Here is a 12935-nt window from a genome sequence, read left to right as displayed (position 1 = left end):
TCAAGAAGAAGAGTCAGAAGCGGTAACTTGTTTGTTGCACGAGAAACAAATTTAGCATTCTATTTAGGGGATCCACATTACCAAAAAAAAAAAAAAAAGTGAAGTTATTTCTGCATTAAGTATATTAATAAAACTTTATCACTAAAAACAATTCTGTAAGAGGAACGCCAGGGAAAAAATATTTGACTTTAGAGACGTCATTTTTTAAACTTTTAGAGGTTGTGACATTTAAGTAACATAATTTTATTTAGTGCCTGGTATGCAAAGACATTCTGCTGGGCAGGGCAACAAATAGAAAGCTTTATAAATCGCAGTGTCCCATCTAACCCACATTCTAATAGGTGGTTTTATTTTGCAGCACTGCACCACAGTCAGGTAACACCAAGAATATCGTTAATGTAATTTTTTAATTTGATATATTTAGGATTCCACAAAAGTCACTGAAAATAACTGAGTGCATGACATGTCACAGAACAAAGGAAAGAAATCATTTTTTGAGGGTCAGTCACCTTACATCTTTTGTAACTAATTTAATCCCCAAAAGAATCCAATAAAGTATAAGTTACTCTAAATTGAATTTTAAGCATGAGAATATTGAAATTACTTGTCAAAAGTGAAAAATAATAGTGCATCTGGGAAAGACTAAAGGCTGACATCAGAGTCCATGTTCTTTTCACTGTTAATGTACTAGGGCTGCAGTAACAAAATACTGCAAACTAGGCAGCTTAAACAAATTTGTCAGAGGTGTGACTCGAAGTCCAAAATCAAGGTATTGGCAGGGTTGGTTCCTTCTGAAAGCTGTGGTGGGAGCCTGTTCATGCTCTCAGCTTCTGGGCATTCCTTGGCTTGTGGCAGCATATCCCCGCCAATCTTCACATGACGTTTTCCATGTTCGTGTCTGTCTGCACATTTAGCATTCTTTTTATGAGGACATCAGTCATATTGGAGTAGGGTAGGCCCTGCTCCAATATGACCTCGTGTTAACCAATCATATCCACAACAACCCTGTTTCCAAATATTGTATATTGTATATTGTATATTTTTCCACATTGTATAATACTGGAAGTGAGGTCTCCAATGTGACCTCATGTTAACCAATCATATCCACAACAACCCTGTTTCCAAATATTGTATATTGTATATTGTATATTTTTCCACATTGTATAATACTGGAAGTGAGGTCTCCAATGTGACCTCATGTTAACCAATCATATCCACAACAACCCTGTTTCCAAATATTGTATATTGTATATTGTATATTTTTCCACATTGTATAATACTGGAAGTGAGGTCTTTAACACATGAATTTGAAGGGGGGACACAATTTAACCCATAACACTCTGTATCCTGAAATAACTATCCAGTGTGATTTTTTTTAAAGACACAAAACTAGCCAAAATTATAAAAGGTTATGATTGCAATCCTGGTATCCAATTACATACTCCTGCAGAAGCTGCAGGGAATCTTGTCTCAGAAAACCAATTTCTATCTTGTCACATGTCCATCTATGCAGAATACATGTAATTTGTCCCTGACATAGGGCAACAATGCTGAACTTACTAAGACTCATTTATGAGCATAGTTTGATAGGGAATTAAGATTTACTAGGTATTCTGTCATTGTCCTCATTACTGATTATTTTAACTGTGCTGAAACACTTGGATAGTTAGTTCACTATAGTGTTATAACCTGTTTGACATGTTGCTTCATAATCATTCTCAAGTTTTATGTGTATATATATATATATACACACACACACACATATATACGTCATATAACAGGCACAGCGGTTTTCATGTGTATCACTTTATTGCACTTCACAGGTATCATGTTTCTTACAAAGTGGAGATTTGTGGCAGCCCTGCATGGAGCATGTCTATTGGCACCATTTTTCTAACAGTATGTGCTCACTTCATGTCTCTGTGTCACATTTTGGTAATTCTTGGAATGTTTCAAATGTTTCCATTATTATATCAGTTACGGTGATCTGTGATTAGTGATCTTTGATATTACTGTCGTAATTGTTTGGGGGGCACCATGAACCACCCCTATATAAGACAGCAAACTGAGTCAATAAATGTTTTATGTGTTCTGACCATTCCACTGACCAGCTGCCTCCCTATCTGTCACCTTCTGCTCAGAACTCCCTATCCTTGACACACGGCAATACTGAAATTAGGGGCCAGGCATGGTGGTGGCTCATGCCTGTAGTCCCAGCTACTTGGGAGACTGAAGCAGGAGGATTGCTTGAGCCCAGGAGTTCAAGGCTGTAGTGAGCCATGATCACGCCACTGCACTTCAGCATGGGCAGCAAAGCAAGACCCTGACTCAAAAAAAAAAAAATCTGGCAATTAATAGCCCTAAAATGGCTACTAAGTGTTTCATAAAAGAATGAGTTGCACATCTCTTACTTTAAATCAAAAGCTAGAAATGATTAATGATTAAGCATACTGAGGAAGGCATGTTGAAACAGCCAAGTTGGGAATGCAAAGGAAAAGTTCTTGAAGGAAATTTGAAGTACTCCTCCAGTGAATACACAAATGATCAGAAAATAAAACAGCTTTATTGCTGATGTGGAGAAACTCTGAGTGCTCTGTATAGATTAAACCAGCCACAATATTCCGTTAAACAAAGGCTAATACAGAGTAAGGCCCTAACTCTCTTCAGTTCTCTGAAGGCTGAGAGAGGTAAGGAAGCTACAGAAGAAAAATCTGAAGCTATCAGAGGTTGGTTCATGAAGTTGAAGGAAAGAAGCTGTCTCTATAATACAAAAGTGCAAGACAGGCCAACCATGCCTGTAATTCCAGCACTTTGGGAGGCCAATGCAAGTAGATCAGTTGAGACCAGCCTGGCCAACATGGTAAAACCCTGCCTCCCCTAAAAATACAAAAATTAGCTGGGCGTGGTGGCACATGCCTGTAGTCCCAGCTACAAATGTAAGAGTGGGCCGGGCACAGTGGCTCTTGAGTAGTTGGAGAATCGCTTGAACCTAGGAGGTAGAGGTTGCTGTAAGCTAAGATCGCGCCACTGCACTCCAGCCTGGGTAACAGAGCGAGACTCCATCTCAAAAAAAAAAAAAAAAAAATGCAAGATAAAGCAGCAAGTCATCCAGGAGATCTGCCTAAAATCACTGATGATGGCAGCTTTGCTAATCCACAGGTTTTCACTGGAGTTGAAACAACCTTATTTTGGGAAAAGATGCCACCTAGGACTGTCATAGCTAGAGAGGAGGAGTCAAAACCTGGCTTCAGAGCTCCAAAGGACAGGCTGACCCCCTTGCTAGGGGGCTAGTGCAGCTGATGACTTTATGTTGAAGCCAGTGCTCATGTATCATTCTGAAAATCCTAGGGTCCCTAAGCGTTATGTTAATTCTACTCTGCCTCTGCTGTGTAGCTAGAACAGCAAAGCCTGGATGACAGCACATCTACTTACAGTGTGGTTTATTAAATATTTTCAGCCCACTGTTGAGACCTACTGCTCAGGAAAAAAAAAGGTTTTCTTGCAAAATATTACTGCTTATTTACAGTGCTCCTGTTCACCCAAGAGCTCTGATGGAGATATACAAGGAGATGAATGTTGATTTCATGCCTGCTAACACAGCATCCCTTCTGCAGCCCGTGGATCAAGGAGTCATTTTGACTTTCAAGCCTCATATATTTAAGAAATACATTTTGTACGGCTATGGCTGCCTGAAGATGTAACTGAATCACTGCAATCGCATAATAAAACTTGAATGGATGAGCAGTTGCTTCTTGTGGATGGACAAAGAAAGTGGTCTCTTGAGATGGAACCTAATCCCGGTGAAGATGTGAACACTGTTGAAATGACAACAAAGGATTTAGAATACTCCATAGACTTAGTTTATGATGTAGCAGTAGGGTTTGAGAGGATTGACTCCAATTTTCAAAGTTTTCCTGGCCGAGTGCAGTGGCTCATGCCTGTAATCCTAGCACTTTGAGAGGCCAAAACGGGTGGATCACAAGGTCAGGAGTTCGAGACCAGCCTGGCCAACATGGTGAAACCCCAGCTCTACTAATAATGCAAAAATTAGCCGGGCATGGTGGTGCATGCCCATAGTGCCAGCTACTCAGGAGGCTGAGGTAGGAGAATTGCTTGAACCCGGAAGGCAGAGGTTACAGTGAGCCAAGATCGCGCCACTGCACTCCAGCCTGGGCGAAAGAGTGAGACTCTGTCTCAAAAAAAAAAAAAGTTTTCCTGTGGGTTAAAAAAACCCTCCATGAAAAGAAGAGTCAGTCAATGTGACAAATTTCATTATTATTTTAAGAAACTGCGACAGCCACCCCAACTTTCAAGCACCACCTTGATCAACAGCCATCAACATTGAGGCAAAACCCTCCACCAGCAAAAAGATTATGACTCCCTGAAGGCTCAGCTGATGGTTAGCAGTAAAAATTACTAACTTTAATCATCTCGACCATTCAGTACATATCTAATATTCTCTATAACAAAATGGAAAATACACATGAAGCACTTCTGCTACATACTGAATTATGACTGTTGTCTCCAGGAAAAGAACTTGTGGGAGCGTTTGTTTTGTAAGCTGAACTAACTAGCTGCTTTTTTCATGAAATACCACTTTTACTGGAAAGAACTGACAGATAAAGTGAGGTACTCAAACCTAGATATTTGGCAGACATTTTCGTGAAAATAAATATGTTTGTGCCACTTCAAGGAACATAATTCTCAGTACTTGTTGCCAATAGTGTTTGAATTTTCATGCAAAAATTCAAATTAAAAAAACTTAAAACCATCAAGAACTTGGTGACTTTATGTTGAAGCCAGTGCTACAATACTTAAGCCAGCTTCCCAACACTTAAAAGCTTTTCTGATGAGATTACTAGTGATAGTAACAATGTGATTGTTTGATATTGAATAATGAAATGTTTTAGCAGTTTGAAGATTTGTTTAATTCAGTAAATCAATATTTTCCAAATGACCAATGCATGACATTTCACCTCACGCATAGGAAAATAGACATTGGAGGTACAGTCAAAAATAATGAGTTTTAATGTAACAAGAGTATAAAATGTCCATCGAAGTGGTTTCACATTCCAAATAGTAATTGGAAAATCCACCACTCGTGTTTTGGTGTAGTAGTATCGAAAAAGAATAACCAAGAGAATTTGAAAAGGCTATTAAAAAATACTTCTCAATTTTCAAACTGCATACAGCAGGTGCTCATTCATTTCTTTGTAACATGGATGAGAAAAAGGCTCCCGGCCAGTGGCACTGTGTTTGTGGTGTTTACGTGTTCTCCCCACACCTGCATAGGTTTCCTCTGAGTACTGCAGTTCTTTCCACATGCCAGAGGTGTGCACGTGAGGTGAACTGGTGTGTGTCTTCACTGTCCCAGTCTGAGTGTGGGTGTGTGAGTGGCTCTGTGATGGAATGGCGTCCTCTCCAGGGCTGGTTCCCTCTTTGTGCCCTGACCTACTGAAATAGGCTTCAGCTACACATGACCCAGAACTGGAATAATTAAGTAGTAATTATCTTTTTTTATTAATCTTTCTTAAATGTATGTATAGCTCACGTTTATTTCAATGTTTAATATTAGAATGGCCTTTAGAAGCTTAGTGATTTTTTTTTTCCTTGGCCAGAAGTATGCTTTAGGAACTTAATCCTTATTTTTTAGCCTCTGGTAAAATTGGTTTTGTTATACGTTGTTTCACTTAAAGTATTTCCCAAGAACGCACTGACAGCAGTGAGGACTTGCTGCGCATGCAGGAGGCCAGATTTTCTTATCTGTGTGAAGCCAGACATGAAGGAGATCTGCAAACATGTAAAACAAAATCAGTCTTTTTTTTGTCTGGAAAAGATTTTGAATAAAAATGTAACTTAGTGTCATGTGTTTTTTAAGTGAATAGTTTAATATATTTAATTTCTACGTTAGTAAATAGCAGTAGCAAACAACAGTGAGCAAAAGCTTTTAGGGGTCCCCAGTACATTTTAAGAGTGTGCAAGAGTCCTGAGACCAAGAAGTTTGAGAACTGGTGCGCACCAGGTTCATCGCAAGTTCAGTATTTTAAATTCCACACAAAAGGTAGAGGAAACAGCTGAATTTGCTGTAGCTGCGCGTACATTTCACGATTATTGAAAGGTTTATAGAGGGCTAGGCGCGGTAGCTCACACCTGTAATCCCAGCACTTTGGAGGCTGAGCCGAGTGGATCACTTCTTGAGGTCAGGAGTTCCAGACCAGCCTGACCAACATGGGGAAACCCGTCTCCAAAAATACAAAATTAGCCGGGCTTGGTGGCGCATGCCTGTAGTTCCAGCTACTTGGGAGCCTGAGACAGGACAATCGCCTGAACCCGGGCAGCGGAGGTTGCTGTGAGCGGAGACTACATCATTGCACTCCAGCTTGGGCAATAAAAGCGAAACTGTCTCAAAAAATGAAAGCATTTAGAACGTCCTGTCGTGTACCCGGAAAGCGAACACTCCCAGCATAGCGTGGAACGCCCCGCCCCTCTCGCGGCTGTGCTCCGCCTTCGTCCCGGTCGCGGACGACCACCGTTCTAGATGGGCAAGACCTCGCCCTGCAGCCAAACGCTGTAGTCCCAGCGGCGGATCTCGGGAGGGGGGGATTCCCAACCAGCCAGTCAGCAGTGACGTCCCGCCTTTCCTCTGTTTCCATTGGCCCAGCCGCGCGGGCGCTTTCCGACCGGGAGGGCTCCGTTCCACGGAACGCGAGTCTGGAGGCGTCTGACGTTTGGCACCCTTCGCAGCGCCTCGGGCTCCCACGGCAGAAGCGAAAGCGTGATTGGCTGGCTTCTGATGTGGTCTCGGCCACCGCCCAGTCGCGGGACGCTGCCTTTGCGGAGCTGGGGGTGAGGCGTGTTGACCCCCTCGGGGGCGGCCGGAACCCGAGCTCACGACTCAGGTTCCCGGTGCTTCGCGCGTCTCCGATTGCCACAGGCAGGGAGGCGGCGCCACAGGCCACGGCGGTGGCGCCACCGCGCGACGCTTGGCGAGATTGTGACGTCAGGCGTGTACGGGCGCCAATTGGCCGAGCAATGTGGTGCGGACTGGCGCTGGCGCGGGCGATTGGCTGCGCGGCCCGGTGGGCGGTGCGCGCTGCGGACAGCGCTCAAAGTGGGCGCGCTGCGGGACCGGCCGGTGTTTGTGGCCGGAGGCCGATCAGGTACTGTGAACGGGCGGCGGAGTTCGGGAGACAGGGGCAGGGTGGCACCGGGGAGCTGCGGGACGGGTCGGGGAGGAGGCCCGAGGTCTGGGCCACCCGTGAGGTCTCGGCGCGGGGGCCTGGACATCTGGGGACGGCGGCATTGGTCTCCCGAACTGGAGCGAGGCCGGGCTGTCCCGGGCTGTGGTGGGCGCCCGCGCCCTGTGGAAGGCGGAGGCGTGGGTTGGGGCGAAGAAGACGTTGCCATTCTTTGTCAGTGGAAAAGATCGACGTCAGCTGCGTCGTCACCTGAGGTTTAGGAACTGGTGGAATTGGAAACCGAGTCTCCTCTTAGAGAATTCAGAAATACGAGCGTATCGACACCGGCCTCACCGTGCCGAGTCCACGCGTGTGACGCGGGTGCATACACCTGCGTCCGTGCAAGGGGGTGACAGCAACACATTCAAGGCGCTTCTCCTGGGAATGGAGCAGGAGAAGAGATGGGGAGCACCGCATAAATGGAACTAGACCTTTTTCTTGGGTTGGCTGATGTGCTCCCGCGTCTGCTACGTGGTATTATCTTTAAACACATAAATAGACGTATTCATTTTATCTTGTTATTATGAAGCTTGGTTTTAAAATATGAATTCTGAAAATCCTGAAAGAGCAATTGTCGTTACAGCTGGGCGGTGGTGCACGCCTTTAATCCCAGCACTCTGGGAGGCGGAGGGGAAGGCTGCAGTGAGCCGGGATACAGTTGGCCTAGTGTATCCTTGGGGTTCATATCCATGGATTTAACCAACTGCACATTATAAAATATTTGGAAGAAATTTTCATCTGTACTGAACATATACAGACATTCTGTAAACAATACAGTGCAACTCTTTATGTAGGATTTACATGTTTTAGATATTATGCGATCATCTACAGATGATAATTTAACGTTCGGCCCGCATCACTTAACGGGGATACTTTGGAGAAGTTCATTGTTAGGTAGTTTCATCTTTGTGGAAGCAGAGTGTGCTGACGCAGACCTAGTCAGTGGAGCCGCTGGGCTGTGTGGTGTAGACAGACAGTGGAGCCGCTGGGCTGTGTGGTGTAGCCAGTGGCTCCTAGGCTATTTTTCCTGTCGCTTCAGGCCTAAACCTGGACTGTGTGTTACTGTGCTGAATAATGCGGGCAGTCATAACACAGTAGCAAGTATTTGTGTATCTAAATATAAAAAAGGTGATGTGTTGTGCTCGGATGTTGCAATGGCTACAATATCATTAGCAATAGGAATATGTCAATTCTGTTATAATTTTGTGGAACCACTGTAGCATATGCAGTCTGTAGTATATGGAAACACCATCATGTGACACATGTCTGTATACAGTAGGATATACACAGGTGATCTGCAAATATTATGCCATTTTATATCTGAAACTTCAGTATCCTTAAATTTTGGAAGCTGTGGGAGGTCCTGGAACCAACCCCCATATATACCAAAGGATGACTGTATATAAAACTAGCCTATAGAAGTTGAAAATCTTTCTAAAATTGAGAAATTGAGGCTAACTCTGAAGTCAACTTCCTTTTCACATTATTTTCCCTCTTGATTTGTTTCCATCATTAACCTTACTTCAGATTTTTTGTATTAGCTATCAGTATCTCCATCATCACTGACTCCTGACACACACATACACACACACACACATCCCAGACCCTATGTGAGTCTAGAACTTTGTATTAAGTAGCTGTTTAAACACTTTGTGTACATTCTGCAGTATGCTTGAACTCTGTTGAAAGTATTTCAGTAGGCCGGGCATGGTGGCTCACTTTGGGAGGCCAAAGCAGGCAGATCTCCTGAGGTTAGGAGTTCAAGATCAGCATGGCCAGCATGGCGAAACCTCGTCTCTACTAAAAATACAAAAATTAGCCTGGCATGGTGGTGCATGCCTGTAGTCCCAGCTACTTGGGAGGTCAAGGCAGGAGAATCACTTGAACCCAGGAGGTGGGGATTGTGGTGAGCTGAGATTGCACCATTGCACTCCAGCCTGGGCAACAAAACGAGACTCCCTCTAAAAGACAAAAAAGTATTTCAGTAAAATCTAGTAGAGCACAAGGGATCTTCAAAATATATTGTGTAGAGGCCGGGAGCGGTGGCTCGTGCCAGTAATCCCAGTGCTTTGGGAGGTCGAGGTGGGCAGATCACAAGGTCAGGAGTTTGAGACCAGCCTGGCCAACATAGTGAAACCCCATCTCTACTAAAAATACAAAAATTAGCTGGGTGTGGTGGTGCATGCCTGTAGTCCCAGTCACTCAGGAGACTGAGGCAGGAGAATCGCTTGAACCCGAGAGGTGGAAGCTGTAGTGAGCCGAGATCGCCCCACTGCACACCAGCCCTGGCAACAGTGCGAGATTTTGTCTCAAAATATATGTGTGTGTGTGTGTGTGTGTGTGTCTATAATGCATTCGGAAATAGAAGAAAAAAGGGAATAAAAAACTTCAAGGTTGGGCTATGTAAAGGTGCCCTGAAGGATACAAAGGTTACAGAGCATAGATGCTGCTGGATATAGATATGTAAAAGTGTGAGTCAGAATACTGAAAGTACCCTAGTAAGTGCTTTACGTTTTAATCACATGGGAGGGATTAATGGAGGTTCAGAAAATTAATGCTTGTTTCACTAAGGTAGGGATGGGCCAACTGTGGCCTACAGGCCAAATCTGACCTGCTGCCTGTTGTTACGTCCTGTGAGCTGAGTGTTTTTCTCGTATTTAAATGGATGGAGAAGAATCAATATTTTGTGACACATGAAAATTAAGTTGTAATTCAGTGTCCATAAATATTGGCCTGTACCCATACTCAGTTCACATATTGCCCAGGTCACCTGTTACCTGTGACTATTTTAGTGTTACAGGGGCAGAGTTCATACTATCTGGCCCTTCACAGAAAAAACTTGCCAAGTACTGCCTTAAAGCATCTATTGAACATAACGAATTAAGTCTTCTCCTGTTTATCTAGAATGGTGTCAGCTAAGTACTGTCCTAGGGGAAATTGACAAAACTCATACAAATCATTTTTCTGATCAGGAGCTTGGGTTGAGAAAAACTGGATTAAGTCTTACTGTGAAATTCATAGAAAGGTTATTGAATGTCTGACACATAAATTGTGCCTTGAAAAAAATGGATTTCAGCCAAGATTGGCCTGTGGCATTCTTGAGCAACTATGCAGAGACAGGCAGTGGGAAAAACAGTTCAGGACAGCAATGGGAGCACATTCTAGAGATTACAGAAGCTCGCGTGGAAAAGCAGGACGAAAAGTTAGGTTGGGGCCAAAAACCAGGGAAGAAAGCACACTGGAAAAAGGATAGAGTATCAAGTGCTGCAGAATAGCTCAGAGGTCAAGAATTTAGAGTGGAACATTGAGCTTAGTTTTTAGGAGCATGACTGTGGTAAAAGGTCAGCTGTGAAACCTGCAGGGGAAATGATGACCGAGATAGCGCTGAGCAGCCAGCTGGCAGCGTTCTTGGGGTCCCTGTGGGGATGCAGAGTGGTACAACTGCAGATGGGGAAGCAACATCACTATTAACCTGTGTTTATGTGACATTCAGAAAAATCTGTGATGGCCTTTCTTTCTCTTTTCCTTTAATATTAGTGTTCTAGGACAGATCAGACATTTTGTAATGATGCCTGAAATAAACACTGACCACCTCGACAAGCAACAGGTTCAACTCCTGGCAGAGATGTGTATCCTTATTGACGAAAATGACAATAAAATTGGGGCTGAGACCAAGAAGAATTGTCACCTGAATGAGAACATTGAGAAAGGTGCTGCTTTGAAATAGTCTTTCTTATAACGCTATTTGTGTAGGCATTTCCCATTTGCTGAGAAGAGCACTCTGTTCAAGGAAGTGCAGGCTTTAATAATACCATATTTTCTCTTTGGTTCCAATTTGTTAAATAGTGTAGTCATTAGCATCTGCTTTGCTGTCTTCCTGTTACAGCGATTTCTCTTCACGCTTTTTACTCAGCTTCTTCAGTTATTCTGGATTCGTAAAAGAGGGACTAACCCTGACATATAGCAGCAGCCTAGCCTCTAACATTTCTAGAGAATGGAGAGAGGCGGGCACCGTGCAGGGAAGCGTGTGCCTTCACCACTTTCCGAGAACTGAATGTCCTTGATAGGGAACTTGACTGCAGGAAAGGGGCCACCAGCATCACCATTTCCTTCACTCCACGGTCAGCTTCCCTGCCCAGTGCAGAGCTCTTTCTCCCCATAGCCATGCAGAGACCATACATGTGGATACATGGGAAAAAGCAAAAGCAACAGGAAGTTACTAATGTTATTCTGAACTGCAAGGAGAGAATTCAGCAAATAACTGGTACTTAAAGCTAAAGTAATTGTTATTACTTTTGCTTTTGCTTTCAGGATTATTGCATCGAGCTTTTAGTGTCTTTTTATTCAACACCGAAAATAAGCTTCTGCTACAGCAAAGATCAGATGCTAAGATTACCTTTCCAGGTTAGTACACTTAATGTACAATATTTTATTCGTACATTAATTTGATTTTTTATCATTCTGAATTCTTGGAGCCACGGTCACAAAGGGAAATCCTGTGAATGGCATAGTTTTATATTCTACATAAATTAAGTTTACACAATGCGTGCAACCTAATGCAACAGCAAGAAAAAATAAGAACTAGTAAGTGATTGAGCAATATGTATGATTTATATATTTATCTTTAATCTGTATTATCTACACTTTGATCTTTTTTGATTGAAGAAGCATTATAAGGAACTTACCTCCAAATGTAGTCTGTTTCACAACATAATTACTGATAGCCCATTATATCTCATTTTAAAATCCTTAAAATAATTACTGATAGTCCTTTATAACTCATTTTAAAATCCTTAAAAAATGTTTCATTTTTCAGTTACTTATAAAACTTTTTCTTGATCTTTCAGACCTACTTTGAAGAAAAGTTGATCTGTCTCTGTATTAACATTTTCCAGGTTGTTTTACTAATACTTGTTGTAGTCATCCATTAAGTAATCCAGGCGAGCTTGAGGAAAATGAGGCCCTTGGAGTGAGGCGAGCAGCACAGAGGCGGCTGAAAGCTGAGCTAGGAATTCCCTTGGAAGAGGTAACCGGCTCTACTGCACAACCATGCAAGCTGAAACCTAAACACACTTTAAAAAGGTTTTTAATAAAAGTTTTAAATTCAAACGTAGTTCTCTGCTTGGTAACCTCCTGAGTTATGAGTTAGCCTCACAAACCATCTTGAATAAAGATTATTTAAATTTTAATTTCTTAATATCACTTGTCAAAACTTAGCTCAATAGGTTAAGCACTATATAAGGTTGAATATTTCTATAATTGATCAAATCTAAGATGAATATTTTCAAGTGTTACAGCTCTTGTAGAATTTTACTAGCAGGTTTTCCAGTTTTCACCTGAAACTCCCCCCCTATAAAAAAAGGTGAAGATTTTCTTACGGAAATTCTTAGGAATATAAACCATAAATCTAATTCGTTTAATTGAAATAATTTTTTTTCTTAGAATTGTCCCCCTTAAATAAGACCTGGATAAATAAAGTTTTTCTTACCTATATTTTCAAAAAAGCGATCTTAAAATATAAGAAGAATGTCGAGCCGGGCATGGTGGCTAACGCCTGTAATCCCAGCACTTTGGGAGGCTGAGGCGGGTGGATCACGAGGTAAGGAGTTCGAGACCAGCCTGACCAACATGGTGAAACCCTGTCTCTACTAAAAATACAAAAATTAGCTGGGCATGGTGGGGCATGCCTATAATCCC

General features: G+C 42.7%; 2 protein-coding genes and 1 pseudogene across 2 annotated transcripts in view; 1 reads left to right on the top strand and 2 right to left on the bottom strand.

Moving 5' to 3' along the window:
• The window catches only part of WDR37 (WD repeat domain 37), an 87084-nt gene extending 80560 nt beyond the window's left edge, over positions 1-6524 (bottom strand). Inside the window, exon 1 of the mRNA XM_011942290.1 lies at positions 6443-6524. The gene's annotated coding sequence lies outside the window, so the exon portion shown is untranslated. The remainder of the gene's footprint in view (positions 1-6442) is intronic.
• Positions 6525-6663: 139 nt separating this feature from the next.
• LOC105512032 (isopentenyl-diphosphate delta-isomerase 2-like) overlaps positions 6664-12935 on the top strand; it is a 22566-nt gene continuing 16294 nt past the window's right edge. Inside the window, exons 1-4 of the mRNA XM_011942287.1 lie at positions 6664-7160; positions 10776-10948; positions 11550-11642; positions 12134-12264. Coding sequence (XP_011797677.1) covers positions 7033-7160; positions 10776-10948; positions 11550-11642; positions 12134-12264 — 525 coding nt within the window. The 5' untranslated portion in view covers positions 6664-7032. The remainder of the gene's footprint in view (positions 7161-10775; positions 10949-11549; positions 11643-12133; positions 12265-12935) is intronic.
• LOC105512031 overlaps positions 10923-12935 on the bottom strand; it is a 7461-nt pseudogene continuing 5448 nt past the window's right edge.

This window comes from Colobus angolensis, unplaced genomic scaffold, assembly GCF_000951035.1.
Source record: "Colobus angolensis palliatus isolate OR3802 unplaced genomic scaffold, Cang.pa_1.0 Scaffold209, whole genome shotgun sequence".
NCBI lineage: Eukaryota > Metazoa > Chordata > Mammalia > Primates > Cercopithecidae > Colobus > Colobus angolensis.
This window is presented reverse-complemented; position numbering and strand designations above follow the sequence as displayed.